General features: G+C 44.2%; 1 protein-coding gene across 2 annotated transcripts in view; it reads left to right on the top strand.

Annotated features, from left to right (window-relative positions):
• Positions 1-4377: 4377 nt before the first annotated feature.
• Positions 4378-18931, top strand: part of SATB2 (SATB homeobox 2) — a 187900-nt gene continuing 173346 nt past the window's right edge. The window contains exons 1-2 of one of the 2 annotated variants that reach the window (XM_064586876.1): positions 4378-6869; positions 8091-8318. In XM_064586876.1, coding sequence (XP_064442946.1) covers positions 8150-8318 — 169 coding nt within the window. In that variant the 5' untranslated portion in view covers positions 4378-6869; positions 8091-8149. The remainder of the gene's footprint in view (positions 6870-8090; positions 8319-18931) is intronic. The other variant, XM_045868283.3, reaches the window with a different exon arrangement.

Genomic DNA, 18931 nt, shown 5'->3' with positions numbered 1-18931 from the left:
AACCCTCTAGATTCCTCGCCACTCCAGAAGGGTTTGGACCGCCAAATAGACCGACTCCCCGCTTCGTCCTCGGTCCCAGTAAGTGCTTGGCACCTTGGGTCCCGCGGAAGGCTTTCTCGCTCTCTCCCGCGCGGTTCTAGACCAGCGCGGGCCCAGGGTCGCTAAAGGCTCCCGGAGCTGCTGGAGCTTGGGCCGCCTCGGAGCCGCCTTCCTGGGCCCGCTCGCCCCTGCTACGGGTGGGCGCGAATTTCAGCACGCAGGCTGCCCTGCCTGTAGTTTAGGGCACGGGTGGGGCGCCTGGAATTCCCAGGTATGCTTCTCATTACAAGGGGTTGGGACGCCGCCGAGGTTTTGCTTGCCGGGCGGGTTTTTGTGTCGGGTGGTCCGCTTGTGACCCGGGCCAGGGACCTGCCCATCCCCCGCCGCATCCTTCACCCGCCGACGTGAGGCGACGCGGAAGGGCGGGCTCCCGGACACAGCGGACTGAACCGGCGCCGCAGGTTTCGGTCGCAGCCCACGCGGTGGCGCTGTCGGGAGGGGACGCCTTATCTCCGGTCTGCGACCCGGGCGGTGACCCGGGCTCCGAGGCGACGGGGCCGTAAGGATGAGTCGAGGTCGCGGGCTTCTTCGCCGCTACCTTGGGCCCCGGGATTAGAGATGGGACAGACCCGTCCTCCTTGCTCGGTGTTTCCGGACGGAAAACGCCGCGGGTCGGGAGCTGGACTCCGGGCTCAAACCCCGGCCTCCCCGGGGTGGGGGCTGGGAGGCAGCGACAGCTCCTTTGGCGTTTCGTTTTCTGTCCCCCATAGCCTTGTTACTGGTCGTTTAAAGTCGATTTCTATTTTAAAAAACTAGTCTAGCAGGGCATTCTCTGCCTGCGATGCTGCAGGAGATCCCGCTATTAAGCTCTAGACTCTGAAAAAGAGTGAAAGGATCCAAGAACCTGGGGGCGTTGTCATGTGTCGTTGGAGTTGTGCTCGGAGCAGGCCCTCCGCCTTCCTGGGCTTCCCAGCCCGCGGCCGCGGAGGAAGCACATGCACACCTTCAACCAAAGTCTCTCTTACCTTCAAATCATGTCCCTTCGCTTTCCTTACTCAGGGCAGACACTGCCCACTCCCGACGCCTTCTCCCATCACCTATATTTGGGACCCCAGTGCATAAAGCTCCCAGTCCTCGCCTGAGGCAGCTCCTGGGCCGACCTTCGAGTGTCCCCTCCCGCCCTCTGGGCGTCTGCATTGTCTGTTCCCCTGGTTTCAGACCCTCCGACTTCCTGGGCGCTCAGCTCACTAGCATAAACTAGTTGCCCACCACGCATCCCCAATCAGTCGTCTCCCTGGGACTCATCTCTCCTTCCTGGCCGCAGGGGCTCGTTTATTTGAGGATGGGAGCAGGACCTTCACCACCCCTACCTTAGGCGGCCCGACGGCTTCCTCACCGCTCCGCCCCCGCCCAGGCCCCAGAGCTGCTGGGGGAGCCAGGAGTAATTTATCTTTGCCTGGCGCGGGTTGGGATTTGTCCGGCTCTGATGCCAACGAGGAAGGCGTGCGGATAACGAAGTAAGTGTCCCCTTCCCCCTGCGCTCTGGTCAGTCCCCAGACGCCCCAGAGCAGTCTGGGAAAGGGCTCGAGCCCACCCTAGTTGATCTGCCTTCTAGGCGCGTGCCCCTCGGGGCGTTCTGGCCCCGGGCCCCAGTCTCCTTGGCACAGGCAGTTTCCAATCCAAGCCTGGGGCAGTTATGAGTCCGTGAAAATGTTGGTCGCCTAATTCCCCCCGGACAGTCCGCGGCGGAAATTGGCTTCAGAACTGGTGTGGGCTTCATTTGAGAGAAACGATTCCCTCCCGCCCTCCTCTTGCCCCCAGCAGAGCAAGACCCGGGTGGGGGTGGGGGCGCGGAGAGGGGGAGAGGCAGGCCTGCGTGGGTTCCTAGGAGCCATAGAAGGCTTTCGACGCTGGCAATTCCCGTAGAGTTTTTCTTGTGTGTGCGAGAATGGGAGGGACAACGCGGCACAACTTTCCCGTGTTCTCTAAGAGGCAGCGCACCGCCGGAAGGGCCTCTTTGCCTGGGCGACCAGACTTGAAATCCAGGAAGCCTGGTGATGGATGCTGGGCCCTCAGAGGTGTGGGTGGCCGGGCTGAGGGCCGGCGTTCCACGCCCGGCACCCGGTACCCTACGCCCGGGCAGTCGGGCCTAGGCCGTCCTGCGCGGTCATTGGGGAAGGAAGGTTGGCCACAGTCAAGAGCTAGCACAGTAGAAACGTCGGTGTCCAGAGAGAGAAATCAAGAAATGTTGCCATTTAAAAGTGCAGGCCATAAAAGGAGAAGAAAGGCCTGACAAGAGATAGAGAGAAAAGGGGAGAACATGAAAATAAGCAAACACATGCACATTTAAGCCCAGCGCATAAAGATCCGTTGATTTTTAAAATAACAAATCTCAGTGTGATTATGAAAGACAGGCGACCTTTGACTAAATGACATATGAAAAAAATTGGGTGTGGGGGAGGAGAGGGGGAATAGTCTTAGTAGATTCCCGACAGAAACGTCAGTGAGAAGCAAGTTGAGGGATAAAAATGTCCCCCAATGTGAACTTTATGCTTTGAGCACTGGAGCAAACTATCTGTACAAAAATGCGTTTTGGATCAAATTATTAAAAAAAAAACACACACAAATGTAATTAAAACCAATTCTTTTCTTGAGTGTGATTTTGTTTAAAAAATGTTTGAAAATAAACCACTTGAGGAATATAAAACGAAACCAAACAAAACTTTTGAATCATAATTTATTTACTGTTTTAAAAACTAGAAAGTCTTAAGCAAAAGATAAAAATGCTATTTAAAATTTCTTATTGTCAAAATTAAACATGGTGAAAATAATTGCTTACTTCAGTTGAAATAAGGTCAATACAAAAATCGTGCAGTAAAAAGCTTATGTAATTTGAAACAGAAAAGGCCTTTATTAGGGACAAACCTCAAGGGGGAAAAAACACCCACACGGGGCATATATCACAAAACTTACTAGAACTCTCCTTTTCTAAATCGAAAGAAATTTGTAAAATGTGTTAATAAACATAAATCTGCAAATATTCAAAATATATTTCTTGTAATAACTCATAGTTTCCGGTATTTTCTTTTATGCTAAACGCACCTTTATGTATTTTGAGTTCTTTTGACCAAAATGATAGTTTTGTCCACTATCAAAAACGGACAAGAAGAAACTCTACTAATGAGAAAATCAATTAATTTAAAAGGGTGCAGAGTCTGAAAGGAAAATAGCCACAATGTACATTTAATTGTACTTAATTGTATACTTTATTTAAATCACCCTTCTCAGGGGTTTAATAATTTAGAATCAATAGTTCCCTTCAAAACATAATAAAATATTTACACTTTATAAAATATTAACCCATTAACAATACCGCTGTGTTGTTTTTATAAGAGTGTGACTGAAGTCCCATAATCATGCTGTTGACATAAGCATGTGAGGTTAGCGAAGTGATCCTTCGCAAAATGTAAATGAAGATCTTCAGACAGTGGTGTTTATAAAATAGCTCATTAATGACTTAAGATTGAATCGCTCCAACCATTCGCATCATCAGATATAATAATAGTGACGAATCAGACAGGAAAGATCCTGGCTAAACCATTTGCATTTTTTTTCCAGAAGTACTGAAGTCCTAATATCACCATTTCTTCTAAGTTCCTGGACACTGATCCGGAGGAGGATTCTGCAGTTCAACACCAAGGTAAGGAAAGAAACAGCATTATTATCGTTGTTAAGATATTTATAAGAATTGCGCCTCTCCCCATTTTGAAAACGGGCTCAAACTTTGACAGTGGTAGTTGCCTTTTGCAAAACCCCCTTCCCATTCCGACGTGAAAGTACAGATTAAAAAAAAAAAAAGTTTGTTGATCAAACTTACAGTTTGTTTCTTTGCAGCCAAAAACCTTTTAGCTACCACCACGAGTTGGTTTACTTGAGCCACTTTGTTCTCACAGACTTGGAATTGTTGCATTTTCTCTAACCCGTTCGTTCAGGGAGGTAGGGGAGATGGGGTTTGGGCAATAAAAAAACAAGGAAAGGAAAATGCTGCCTAAAACTCCCAGGGTGGCTCCCCGAAGGTTTACTATCAAGCTTGCTTCCTTTCTCCGCTGGGCTCCGACCGCCTCCCGGGTCGCCACGGGCTGCTTTGGAACTTGGTGGGCGGCGCCTGGGTGCGGGGGTTCTCCGGGATCTGGGCGTTGAGACTTAGGCCGGGGCAGGTTTAGTTTCTGGGACCCTTTCTCTTCCAGAGGCTTCCTCGCCTCCCAGGCCTCTGCTTTTGAGGGGATGACTGCGCGCACGCCGCCCACCGGGTAGGTGCGGCGAGTAGACGGCGGCCTACCTCCGGGCACACTAGGCTGAGGCGGCTTCCCGCAGTCTGTGCACCGGCCCGAGATTTCCAGAATTACCCCCGAAGCGCGTTTCCCAAAACCGAATTTAGTTTGGCCCTCTGGCGCCGCCGTACAGCCAATACTTCTTAAGGGGGACCGGCGGCTCAGGCAGCGAGATGGTGGGGAGTTCTCCGGGTCCAGGGGTTTAGGAAGGAGACACAAGGTGCGCGGTAGAGACTGGAGGTGCCGCCAGCAGAGGAGCTTCACCGGCCTCAAGGCGGGCTGGACGCGTCCTCATTTTCTCGCCACAGTTCAGGACCAAGAGTGTAAGCCGGCGCCCCAGGCGTCTTGCGGGGGCCGCGGCCCCTACCCACGTGCTTTTCTTTAAGGAGGTCCCGCGCCCAAGCCGGACCTTAGGGACAAAAGCGCGGCCGGAGCTCGGCCTGCTCCGCTAGTGCCTGCGCCACCTTAAATGAGCACCGCGGCTGGAGTCGGGCTGCGGGCGGCTGCGGCCGCGGGAGTCGGCAAAAGTTTGTGGCTCAGTTACACCATCGCGGGACCTGCTGTGGACGCCCCCGCGCGGCCTCCCCCGGGACGAGGAGACCAGGTCCTCACCGCACACTCTGCCCGTACTCGAAGCCTAGTGCCTGAGCCGCTTGGGGTCCCAGGAGTCCCAGACCCGCAGCTGGAGGACAGGCAGCCCCACCGCCCTCATTGCCTCCGCGTCACGGCCTCCAGGCGGCCCGGGCGGAGCTGCTCGAGATGTCGCCGGCGCTGCGAGCGCTCCAGGGACGTCATCCAGGGATGCCCCCCGCCCTGCGCCCCCCACGCAGCCCCCTCTCCTGTCCCACCCGCAGCCCGGCGGGTAGTGCTGGTACTCCTGCCACTCAGGACACCCGGGCTATTGTTCTGGACCCACGGCCGCGCCGGCTCTGAGGGAGAAGCGGCCTTCCCCGCGCGCGCTGCGGCGCGGCGGGCCCGGACGGCCGGCTCCGCGCGAAGGGGGAGCTCACAGGCATCGGGAAAAGTTGCTCGGAGGGGCGGAGGCGGTGGGTGGTGGGCGGAGGCGGTGGGTGGGGGAGGCGATAGCCCTCCTATCTCCAAAGTCGAAAGTACTCGGCGCAGTTAGAAGAACCGGGAGCCGAGGCAGCCGCGGTTGCCTACTGCGCGTCGGTCTGCGCCTCCGCCGGGAAACGAGGCAACCAGCGCCTGCCTTGTCGCCGCCGCCTCCGCGCCGGGACGAGTGCGCCTCGGGGCCGGGCGAGGCGGCCGCGCCCCGGACCCGCCACGAGGAGGAGGACCAGACCCGAACCTCAGCGCCCGCCTGCACCGCGGCGCACCCACCCGCCGGCCTCGGCCACCGCCTCGCGCGGCACTCGGTTCTCTGCCATCGGTCCTCTGCCGCCCGACGCGCGCGGTCCTCGCCACACCGCTCTGCTACAGCCGACTCTCCCCTTCCTCCTCCACCCTCCTCCCTGCCTCCCACCCGCCCCTCGCCAGTCCCTCTGCCTCCTCCTCAGCCCCGCCGCTGTTTGGGTCGCCGGGCTCACAGCGATTGATTGATTGATGTTTAATTTCCTGCCAGGCGGGGCCCCCCTCCCCCCGCAACCTCCCCAGCCCTCTTCCCCGCCCCCCACTCTCCTCCTTCATTGCGGTGGACCAGTCTGGCTTGGGTTTAGATCTTCCCCCACCAACCCCCATCCCAAAATAACCCAGAGACTTCCCCTACCCCCACCCCAAATTATTATTTTGAAGGCGCTAGATCTGGGGACGGAAAGGGGGAGGGGGAGAAATCGGAAACCGAGGACAACCCAAAAGGACTCACTTTGCCTGATGACTCAACGCAACTAATAATCATCTCCCTCTCAGTGTATCTCTCTCTGCGGCTTGTCAGTGAGTCCGGCTCCGGCTGCTGGCGGCGGCGGCCGAGAGGGGAGAGGCTGGAGGTGACAGCTTGGGCGGCCGCCGCGTTTCCTCCCGCGCGCGGTCCCGGGTCCCTGTGCCTTCTCGGCTCTCGGTGACACCGGCCCTAAGGCTCCGGCCGCGCCTCCTCGCGAACTAGCAGACCTGCGAAGCTGCAGCACCGGCCCGCCTCCGCCTCCTCCCAGTCCTCAGCCCTTTCTCTCCAGAACGGGTCTCCTTCCCGAAGGTGTGAAAAGGCTTTTTCAGCCTCCTTCTCTCTTTTCCCCTCCTCCGCCGTCTCCTCCCCCGCTCGCTCGGGTGCCCCTTTGGAGGAACCCTCCTTTCCCTCTCCTCCTCCTCCCCCTACCCCCCCCCCCCCCATCATCATCATCATAACAACCATCTCTGCACTAGAAGACACCCTGACCCAGGACCTTAAACGTTAGGACCTGGGAAAGAGGAAAAGGGGAAGGAGTAAAGAGGAAAGAAGCCTAGGAGAACACTGCAAGGCAAAGCACCAGAAACTTTCCACCCTGGATTCTCTACTTTTGCTCCATGGACAGAGCCTCAGCCAGCCAAGTTACAGACAGACCGTGAGCAGTAAGTACTCAGGGCGAGGACTCCCACTCCAAGCTCGGGAGTTCGGGGAAGCCCCGGGTCCGGCTAAGTTCCCTCCCCGCAGCTCTCGCTCTCTCGGACAGCGCTGCCGAGGGAGTGCGGGCGGAATGTTCGCCCGCAGCCCTCCCGCTCGGTCTGCGCATCTCTCGCATCTCTCCTCTCACCTCCCCTCTGCCACCCCCACCTTGTCTCCTTGACACGCGGCTTCTCCCACGGCGAGAGCGCCCGCGAGGATTCCTAGCGCACTTTGCTGTGCCGGGTTCCTGCTTCTCGGGGATGTCAGTGACAATGTGAGTGCCGTTTCATCAGGTGTTTCCTCCTCTTCCGCCGCCCCCCAGATATCCAGGGCTGCCGAGACCTGTGGGTTCCTTGAGGAGCGCGCTGCCAGCCAAGAGACCCAGAGGAAAACTTTTTGGAAAAAATTTTAAATTGGGGTTGATGAAGTCTGCTCCTTAACCTAATAATTTAAGTGCTTTTTGCTTTTGTGATTTATGAAGAGCTTTTAAAAAATCACTTAGGATCGGAAGAACATAAGAACGTTCCAAAATAATAACGATTGTAGCCCCCGCCATTGTGATGAAGGTTATTCTGGAGAGTGTTCTGATGAATACCTCTAAATGTTTTTGGATGCTCATGAGTTGGTTTTGTGCAAAGTGTGTTTGTGTCTCAAGACTTGCTGGGTAAAGGTAAAAAGCGGGGATTCAAGGAGTCCGTATGCCAGGCCTTTGGCTCCTGCCCGCCATTCACAGCACATTCATCATGTGGTTAATTCGGTTTCTTATGGACTTGTGTACATCCCCACCCCCTCTTCGAGTGGGTGAGATGGCTTTTTATGACGTTCACTTCTTCCGCAACCCTGACCCCCACACGGCGAGGCTGTCTCATCCGAGAACGGCTTATGCCAACCCTGCCCCAATGAATGGGCCACTTCTGGGCGCCCCTGGGCGCTGGCCTGGTGATCGTCACCGAGAGCTAACTCCTGGAGAGCGACCGGGCAGTGTCGCCGCACCTCGAGCTTCCTTTGGGCCGCCCAGTGTAAGGTGTGGACCCGCTTCCCGGCTCGGGCCCCTCAGGCAGCGTGGGAGGAAGTTTGTGTGGCTGTGGTGCAGCGCTCTGCCACTGGCCTGAACGTCTATCACGTGTGTGAGCGGTTTTCCCTCTTTTTTTTCCCTCCCCCTTCCCTCCCCCCCGCCCCCTCCCTAGGTCCCTGCGCGTTTTATTGCGACCTGCCGGTGGGAACTTTGTCTCCGAGTCGGAGCAGCATGGAGCGGCGGAGCGAGAGCCCGTGTCTGCGGGACAGCCCCGACCGGCGGAGCGGCAGCCCCGACGTCAAGGGGCCTCCCCCGGTGAAGGTGGCCCGGCTGGAGCAGAACGGCAGCCCCATGGGAGCCCGCGGGAGGCCCAACGGCGCCGTGGCCAAGGCCGTGGGAGGTAACAGCCCGGAGCGGGGAGGCGCGCGCAGCCCCGCGGCCCCGCGGTAATGGCCCGGGTGTCAGGGTTCAGGTTGATTAGGCGCTGTCGCGGTGTAGGATTACAGGAAGTGAATTCCAGGTTGCCAAATAATGCCCCGGTCGCCTCTCATCTGCAACTGGTAGCTTCATCTAGAGTTAAAACAAGAAAGTGGTTTACCCAGAGGGTGGCATTTTTTGGGCACTTTGCCACTGTGTGCTGAGGTGTTGGCAGGTTTATGTCACAGCCAGCTAACTGTTTCTAGATTTTCCTAGAGAGCTTTTTAGTGATTTAACTCTTGTGCTTTGCCTCAGAGTATCTGTTGTAGAGATGAAGTTTAGGTGCGATCGCTTTTGTGGACTAGTTTTTAATGCTCAGGAGCAAGAGTGTTGGTGTTACTTTGTAGGTAGGACAGTGCTTCGAGATAAATTAGTAACAACTGGGAATATTTCCTGCCACATTTCAAGTAGGAAATAAAGAATCATTATGAATCTGTCAGGCCCTTAGAGGCTTTAAGGTCACCGTTTCTATAAAGTCATATGCATTTGTAACTTTGTTATGAATCCTAGCACAACAGGTAAAAATAGCAAAGTAGTCTTAATGGCTACATGCTGTTTACCTTTCCAAGAATTTAATACTATTTAAAGAAAAGCTTTTGTAGATTTTACTACTTAAACACCACTTTTCTTTTAAAGTGATTAGGAAAAAAATTTAGAAAATAAAGATACATAAGAAATGTAAACATTATTAAAATATTTTGAGGCTTACGCCATTTGCTTAGTTGTTTTCTGCATATAAAATGCACAATTCAACCTGGCATGCAGTTTTTTTGTGTTTGAGATCAATCATTAGTTTAAATCTTTTTTTGCTTCTAGAGGTTTTTTTCCCCTAATATTTTCAGCAGTAGCTTATTTAATATAATTCTTTATATTAGCCTGCCTGAAATGATGCAAAACCGTGGCAAAACTTAATGATAAGCTCCAATCCCATGTTCTAAATAGCCATAGTATGTATTTCAAAGTAAAGACTTAAGTCTAAATGTCCATGCCTTTTTAAAGAGTTAAAACGGACATTTTATAAAATAACACGTTTCTATTTTTACTTGGTTTGCTATTATTATTTCTTCATGGTAGACATTCAGAATGGTTTGCCTTAGTTCCTTATATTAATCATCTCCCTTGAGAAGCACTCATTCTCACCATTTCTAAAGCTTTAAAGAATTATTTGGCTATACATTATGGCTTACGTGCCTTTTATTTTACGGACTTAAAGATATACTTCAATGAAGCAAAAGAAAACTTGAGTTCTGCGACCCACTTTTTAAAAGTGGTGTTTATGTGTTATCTTGAGACTAGAACAATAACTTCAGACTTCTTGTAACATCTTTAGTGTATGCATATAAGAAAGAAAATTATATAGCGAATATGATAAAAGCAAGTGTAAGATGATATAAGTGCTGATACTATTTGATTGAAAAACTGGGAAATCCCTTGGAGGAGATGTGTTCTCGAAGTGGCCTTATGCACATAGAAAAAAACTTGGACTTGAAATTTTGGTTTCTTTCTGAAGACCTACTAAAAAATTCACTAAATTGAAAGAAGTCTATCAAACATTTTAGAACGTAATTGTTACCAATGTGATTCCTTAAAATAAGATGTTTTTTTTTTTTCCTATAGCATATCAATTTCGTTGACCAGGGATACCTTTTGTATAAAATAGTGGTTACGTTTCTTATTTTCTGAGATTATGATTTACATTTGACCACTTATTATAAATTTGATATAAAGCAAAATTAAGTTTTCAGGAGAATGGATTTGTTTCAACAAGCTGCTTTAGTCATTTTTCTGAGCTTTAATTTAGTAATATCAAAGGTCTTATTAGTTGCTTTCCAAACTGAAAATAGATGTCATTAGTTTGTCTCAATAAATACTACGTATAATAATAGTAAAGTGGTTAAAAGAGTTCACATATGGTGGGTTTTTTTAAAGAAAGATTTTGTGGGGTGCCTGGGTGGCTCAGTCGTTAAGTGTTTGCCTTCGGCTCAGGTCATGATCCCAGGGTCCTGGGATCGAGCCCCGCATCGAGCCCCGCATCGAGCCCCAAATCGAGCCCCAAATCGGGCTCCCTGCTCAGCGGGAAGCCTGCTTCTCTCCCACTTATCCTGCTTGTGTTCTCTCTCTGGCTGTCTCTCTCTGTCAAATAAATAAATAAAATCTTTAAAAAAAAATAAAGATTTTGTTCTACATAGCATAATAGATTATTTGGAAAGATTTTAATTTAGAAAACTTTAAAATATAACAACTTAGAACATAAAATTTTGACAGTGTAAAGTTTTCCATTGAATGTTAATATTAGTTTTGGGGTTGAAGTTTGTATAGTTTCCTACTGTACATTGAGATGGTAATAATTTCATTTCTTTGTAACTTTTAATCATGTGTATAGATTGGAGAAAAGCAAAGCCTTTTAAAAAGTATACATTTTAAATTTTAAAAGAATGTTTAAAATACATATCTAGTTAGCAGTTCTTTATAATTGAAAGGTTTTTTGGAATATAGAGTAAATATAAAATAGATTATATTTCTCTTACCCTACCTTCCTTTGTTTAAGTTTTCTTTGTGAAGCAATATAATAAGCTAGACAACTACAAAATACTTATAACTATCATTTATTGCCATTTTCAGATATGTTGTAATCTTGTCAATGTTGTAAAGATGGTTATAATAATTAATGTTTTAAAAATAGAGTTCAAAATTTGGGAGGATGTATTTGTTAATCTTTAGTGATTCTCTTTCTTAAAAGCTTTGCCCCTAAAAATAGGGGAGATCATTAAGTTAATTGGTTGCCCAATAACATGGCAGTTTATCTTACTATTTTTGATAAACAGTGAGGTGAATAAATGTTTCTGAATGCATTGGTTGCAATAGTGAATTCTGTTGCCACGATTCCACATTTTTAGAGAGAGACACTTTGGTATGTTTTTTGATGAGAACGTGTTTGTTAAAAAAAAGAGAAATTATTTTAGTGTCTGGATTTAACTAGTTGAGGTGGTAGATACACTATCACAGTCTTCAAGGTTGCGTTTTAATAGGGGACTTAAAAGTTAGTGTGTTGTTTACAATGTGGTTAGCTTTAGAAGACTATTAGAAAGTAGATCAGTTTTGCTTTGTCTTTACAACACTTTCTAGGATGTTTTTGTTCTTATCTAAGTAGTGTGTTTTAAAGCATGTATATAATAAAATAAGTGCTCAGATGTGTATGACAGTCAGCTTTTATAGAAGGTCCCCAGGAAAAAAAAAAAAAGGCTAATATCTCTTTAAAAAACATATGAAGGCTGGGAGAGAGTTTAGAGCAAGCAAGAGCACCGTGGTGTTGACAGCTTTATATCCCTGCTGGGTAACATTCACTTACTAGAATTGGCGTCCCCTCTCAGCTAGTAATTCACTCCATAAGGATTTTGAAAAAGGATGATTAATGGTGGGGAAATTTATATTTGTGAAATTGTTGATTAAAACTTACAGATCTATTTGAAGATTTAGAAAAAGAGAAGATTATTAAGGATGACGAAAATAAGAATCAGATGATCCTTTTTGCCACCATTAACATAAGTACCTAAAATGTTCTGCTGTGTGTAATGCTTCAGCCACGAAACGTACAGCATAAAATGAAAGTGATGCCAATCAAGTTTCCAGAGGAAGCAAGGCGTTCTGCTTTCCTCCTGGACTGCTGAAAGGCGCTGGCCAGTTGTGCTTTAATAGCAATAAATTATTGTGCTTCATTCATTGTTAACACAAGCATTTTCATTTTTAAATGTTTGGCTTAAAGAAGAACTTTCAGACAGCTTTATTTAAACTGAATGAACAGCGCTTGAGTATACCAGATGGTGTATTTGCTGATAGGAGGCATTAAACATCAGAAATCTTTTTGATATTTTTCATTTTTCTATGAATTTTGATAATTTTTTGGTGTTAAATGTTCTAGATTTTAGGGGAAATGAACACTGGGAATATCTTTTAAGGATATTTGCTGTTTTTGAAAAAAGTTTGCGTTCTTTTTGAAAAAGAATTTTTTAAAATAATGATTTAATTTTGTTGAGAAATTGCTTGTTAAAGTTACCTTATAAACTAGTTGACCCAAAGTCGGCCTATTCTTCTTGCTAATAGGCAGCCCTTTGAAGAACATAACTGTCTTGTTACAAGGGGGAAAAAATCATTATGCAATACACACTGATGTATTCAAATAGGGAAGCAAATGTGATCACGATTGTTGGGCAGGGCCTCATTTAGAGCTGAACATTGTCTACAACAACAGTTAGTTTAATTGTCTACATGTGGAACATTTCCTTTTAGATTAAAAGAAATGCAGTTCAGGTCAGGTGCAGTCACCATATTAGCAGTTGTAGGGAGACATTTTACTTTTTGAAAGGAGTGCAGATATGAAAGAATATAGATATTGACATATTAAAATGTATAAAATACTTGGAAATTTAGAAACATATTGTCAACCTGGGTAAAATGTCAAAAACTCATTAAATTCATTTTAGCCAAGGATAAACCCCATTATGCTTGTAGGGAGGCTTCAATGTTATTATTTCAAAAGAGAAAAGATTGTATTTCTCTTTTACATTCTACTTTTTTTTTTAAGGGTTGAAGATCTTTTAAATAGAATGAACTTAGGCTTTGGGGTCATCCAACAATCTAGCATGTCCTCTGTAGTTTTGCTGAGGTAGAAAAATAGCCCTTCTCTAAAGTGTTTTTAGTCCTTGGCCTGTTATTAAAATAAAGATATACTTGGTTAAAAAAATATATGCAATGGAACATACACATTAAACAGAACATAGGGTATCCGCCCCTCAAAGTCCTGAGCATAATTTGATGTTTGAAGTAATTTTGGAAGCCTTGTGTTCCATCAACAGAAACCCACTGACCATTATATATTCAAGATCATCTGCAATGAAATGTGTGTGTATGTGTATGTGTGTTGGAACTACATAGATGTCCCTTAAGGCATCTATTTTTTAACCCCTGTAGAAAATAAGCAATATAATCCTTTCCCAGGGGGTTGTGACTAGTAGAATCACTCTGTAAATCTTAGATATCTTGTATATATATTATTATATTTATGTATATATAAACAGACTTATTGTCATTTATTAAAGATCTAGGAATATGAATTTGAATTATTTTAAGAATGTGGAAATTAGTTTTATTCCAGGCAAGACAGGGTAATTATTTGGTATATCTGGCAAGGTATAGCTGGTAAGCGATCAAGTTTGATGGTTCTACTTTAATAGTTTAAAACCTTTATTTTCTTTTTTAAAAAGAATTCAGTGTAGAGACTCTATATGCATATATAAAAAAGACATTAACAGGGCTAGATGAATTCCAAATTGTATTATTTTTTTAGGTCTTTTTAGAGTAGGTTTCTGTTGAGATAAAAATGACCCATTTCTTCACCATTAAAAAAGTTTCTTATAACTAATAATCTCACATTAGGTGCATAAAATATGTTCATAATTTGTCTTATTTCAGAAAGCCAAACTTTATCCTACATAGCATGTAAATTAACAAAAAGTCCTTTATATTCTTTTATCTAATAAGTCGGCTTTTTAAAAAAAAAAACTTACGTAACTAATGTGTGGTAACAGTACTTTTTGCTATCATCCTTATATGAATGCTGAGGTACAATGGCATTTTGGAACATATTTAAAGATGGAGCATTTGACAAAAGTTGTATGTGTAACAGTTTGTCAGTGAAAAGTGACAAGTGGTAAATGACAAATGAAATGTTGGCATCATCACTCTTTATTTTGATAAAAATGTCTCAATTTGCAGTGATATAATACTGTTTCATATTATTTCATGAGTTGTGTGAGATGCATAAGGGGAATTTAGATTTTGTGAACGGAAAATTAGCAGCCCAAACTCTTTTCAGAAGCTTTGGCAGCATGGTCCCTGTTCCCTCCTCCCCCCCCCCCCCCAAGAATAAGAACAGCAGTGAAATATTGGATGTAACCCATACATTTTAACTCATTATTTTGAAAGAAAGAAAGGAAGGAAAGAAAGAAAGAAGTGAAAATGGTTTCAAGTAGAAGACCTTTATGTTTAGCTCGAAAAATGAAGAGAGTGTGCCTTTTAGCTTCCATTCTTTTCTTTATAGTGATTTTAAAATGAGTGATTTCCCTCTGCTGACTTTGATTATATGGGGCCTTTCTCACTTCCAATCACCACTGCTCTCTAGCATTAATTTAGGGTGCCAGTAAAGAGAGTTGTGAATTCCTTTTATTTTAAAGTGCAATAGAGGGTTGAAAATGTCTATGTGTTAAAAATGGATTTTTATATACAAAGGATTCATCATCCTCCTACTTACGGGTAATGTGATAGATATTTCAGAGTCCAAGTAGACGGCCCTGAGTGGAATTGAGGTATGAGTTAAAACAAAAACCAGTTGAGTACTTACAGATTTCCAAAAAAGCACAGACATGGCCTCTATAGTGTGTTCTTTTCCATTTTCTGAAGTCACATTGGTTCCCTTATTGTCAGTGATCAGCCAAACATTTATTTTCTTCTTTTACATGAAACAAGCCCTACAAGCACCTCATGCTACACAGCATTTATGTAAAAATGTTCCATGCAGGAGTTTTCAAAAGCATGGAACTCTATCTATGTAATTTTTTGTTGTTTTCAATTAGCAGAATTGTTTTGCTGCTTAATAGCAAGTGCTTTTAAAATTGTGGCAAAATCAGTATAATGAAGTGAAAGGCTACATCAGAAATGGTCTTCTACAACTTGTATCTTTTCTTCCCATTTGCAGAGTTTTACTTATTACAGATTTTTTAAGAACTAGGTAAAAATGACCTAATATGGAATAAATGTGCTTTAGATATATAATTATGGCAATGGGGTTTATGGGATGTATTTTTTCCATTTTTCATTGATGTGTGTACCTTTAAAACTTTAAAAATAAACTAGTGACTATTATAGTTACTAGTTTGGCAAATGCTTAAAATGAAGAAAAGACTATTAATAGAAATTTTAAGAATTTGAACCTTGCAATAAAGTTATCAGCAAATTATGGCAGCTGTATTGTAGTAGTAAGAATGTTCTTTATTTGTGGTTATGACACATTAGGACAGTAAAACTCTGGGGGGAGTAGATTTGCATTTTAGTTGCTCACGATAGAAGGCAAATTTGGATCTTTCCTTAACTAGTTGTCTTATCATTGGAATGGAGTTCTGTCTTAGCACAGTGGGTTATTAAATGATAGCATTTAACATAACAACAGAGATTAAAAAGTTCAGGGGAAACACTGCAAGCTACCACTTATAAAAAAAGTATGCATTTCACACCACAGTAACTGTTTGGTGCCCACTGATGGTTGCACAGTTACTGAAATGTGCCCAGCAGCTCAGTGACTTTATTTGTTGAAGACTTGCACAGATGTGGAAAAAAAATTAATAGAGACTCTAGTTAGAGCAAATGTTTTCCAAAGCACTAAGATCTGACAGAGGTGATTTGCATTTTTCATAGAAACAATTTTAATTTCATCCTGTTCAGCAGAGATATCTTTTTCTTTCTTTAAAACAATTTTTTTTACTTGTTTTTTTATTTGGCTGGAAAGCAAGTTATCAGTTCTTTTATAACTGAATATGATCGATTTTCAAATTTCTTGATTATTCCCTATATTAAAATTGCATATTTTTATTGCATTTGTTCCAGTTCTTTATATGGATAAGGAAAGGCAAAATTGATAGCTTATTAGGAAAAAGCACTCATATCAGAGCTCTTTAAAATGGCAGTGTTTTCAAAACATTATATTTTTTTGGTTAACAGAACAAGAACTTTCTTTTATCATAATCCAAAGATGCTAACAGAGCAGCATGATAAATGTCTCTTTAAGTGTCGTAGTAAAAGAAAATGACTTGCCTTCTGAGGCAGTGGAGAGTTTATGTTGTTTTGGACCTATTTCCCAAGCAGTGATCGAAAACAGATTACAATAACAATTATACAGTCAGAAGATGCAATATCCATTTCTGCTTTAATTGAGTGAAAGAATAATAAAAACATCATTAAGAAAAATGAGGTGGACCTGTCACACGATGTACAAATTTTTAGTCTTGGAGAGGATGCAGAATAACTGAAATGCTTTTCACTTACTTTGTTGCACTTATTAGCTAAAATCAGTTCTGGGAGAGACCATTTGGTTCTTGATCCTCCCTGGGAAGTTGGGAGAGGAGTCCCTGGGAGGTGGTTGCTCAGAAGACAATTAAAAGTGCTCATTGATTTTTGTCTTCGTATGATGTTTGAGAAAGGAAATCAAATTTTCTTAATTCTACCTGAGGTATAACTACCTCTTTTTTTTTTTTTTTTTAACCTGTGTAAATGGAAGACAAAAGTAGTGAATATTTCTCTTACTACAAACTCTCCCTAGTAAAGGTTTGGTGTGATCCCTGGGCCTGCTGTTCTTTCTCCTCTGGAAGTTATAACCAGGCTGAAGGGGAGAGAGAGAGTTGAAGGTGTATCATGAGTGTCCTTATTTCTCCTCAGAACACATGGGGTTGGGGGGACGCTGAGTTTCCGCGTGTGCACATCACTGACATTCACTCAGGTCACAGAGACTGTCAGTTGAGATGCATAGGCTCTGGCCTCCGTTGGAAGCCATTGGAGCCATTATTAAATCCATAATCCTTTGCATTGCTGAGCCTCCAGGCCTCATTCCCCAGAGTGGAACTTTCAACAACTAGGAGTGAGCTGGCCGGCAGCAGCCAAAATCAGTGTCTAGTTTTCTTTCACTCTGAGCTATATTTCTTACTCTATTCATAGAAACTGTGAGCTCCTGGTAACTTTGATGATGACAGTGGAGTTAGCTAGACAGTGGAGTTAACCCCTGCTCATTGTGGGTATACTAAAGCCACAAATAATGTTGGCCATCAGAACATTTGGCGCCCAAAGTTGGACTCCGTTGACAGAGTTAGAGGAGAGTATCTCTTTGATCTGTAGCTAAGAATTTTCTTGGGTTCAATATTTAAAAATCTTTCTGAGGATGGTAAAGTGAAAGGAATAAGATAGGCAGTAAACCCTTACTGGCCGAGGTCTCATAATCCCAGAACTGTCCCAAGCATAATCCTCTTTGGAGTGGAATTTATATCAAACAGCTCAAAAGGCTTTTTTTTTTTTTAATCAGTTCAGAGAGTCTACTTAATAGCACCTTCATTAAAATACTTTTGTCAGAAAAGGGTTTTTCAGTTTAACATTTACATAACCTAACAGCGGTGATGAATGCCACGAACTTTAAGGGTCTATTAGTGGTTCCATTTTTTCTGGACTTTATAATTTAAACCTAAACATTAATTCTGGGTGGAACTTGGCATAATGTCTTTTTGCCTTGGAGGGAATTTTTGTTGTACAATTAAAAAAAGTTGTTGTTTTTTTTTTTTTTTCATACAGTCACCTTCTCCATGTCTCCCCTTCCCCAAGTAAATAGCAGTTAAATAGTCAAGGTCTTAAAAGGGCTTATTTAAATTAAGAAAAAAAAAAAAGGATTGATTATTTTAGGTAAATTTAACAGTTTTCCATTAGTTCACATTGTAAACTAGTGCTTTTGATATTAACAAGACCTGTGAGGCTGATAATGCAATGAAAATATTTTTCTTCTCTCTCTCATGTATGAAACTCGTGGTAAAATTTTAAAGAAAATCAAATTTGATGACCCATGAGACTTACAAATCAGTGTCTTACCTTGTTTATTAGAAGGTGAGAGACAAAAAATTCTTTATTTTATGTCACCTGAAATTATAACCTTGACCAGAGGGAAAGAAGTTGGAATCTCACTTTTAAATAATAAAGTGACAGAATATCCCAGTAGTAAGTATTTTGGAAAATTAAAAATGATCTTTTGTGTATGTTAATACTATGTTGGAGTTGAAATATTATATAGGGATCTGATTACAAGATAACTGTGAAATTAAAAACAAGTGAGGAAACCAGCCCTGCAATGACGGATTGTCATCCTCTGAAAACCAGAAGGCATTCCGAACGCTAGTGAAGATGCATGCCGGGAGAAAAGTGCTCGTGGAGTTGAGTGGGGCTAAGCCAGGGTACTCCTGAAGCTTTGTGAGGCGTTCAGCTTCTGAGGCTCCGTTCAGATAAGATTTTGTGCCATAGATGTGGCAGGTGTAGTATTAGAAGACTAACACCCTTTATTATTGAGGGGGTATAAGAGGAACACTATTCTCTGAAAGTAAATTAAACACATTTAAGACCCAAGTAAAGGTACTTTACAAGAGTAACTAAGGTGATCCTGATTTTTTTTTTTTCCTTCTCAAATGAATCTTCAGGTAACACTCAGCAAAACTCACTCTATTTACAGTCCTGTTCATATAGTAAGTTTGAGCCTTAAGCACATTTTTATAGCCAACTTATAAACCCCCCAAAACTAGAGCTTACCATTGAAGGCCTGCCAATGCTGTCACAAATGGCCATTAGTTCCCAGGAGACTTTGAGGCGAATAAGAGCCATATGAAAATGCCGTGACTTTGGTAAGAACCATCTTGTTGCATTTGTATTTTTTTGCCACCATGGTAAAACCTTGGGCGGGGG

The sequence above is a fragment of the Mirounga angustirostris genome, unplaced genomic scaffold (genome assembly GCF_029215605.1).
Source record: "Mirounga angustirostris isolate CCGP_5_RB_7025 unplaced genomic scaffold, mMirAng1.0.hap1 SCAF_3, whole genome shotgun sequence".
NCBI lineage: Eukaryota > Metazoa > Chordata > Mammalia > Carnivora > Phocidae > Mirounga > Mirounga angustirostris.
Note: the sequence above shows the minus strand (reverse complement) of the source record. Positions and strands in the feature narration are given on the sequence as shown.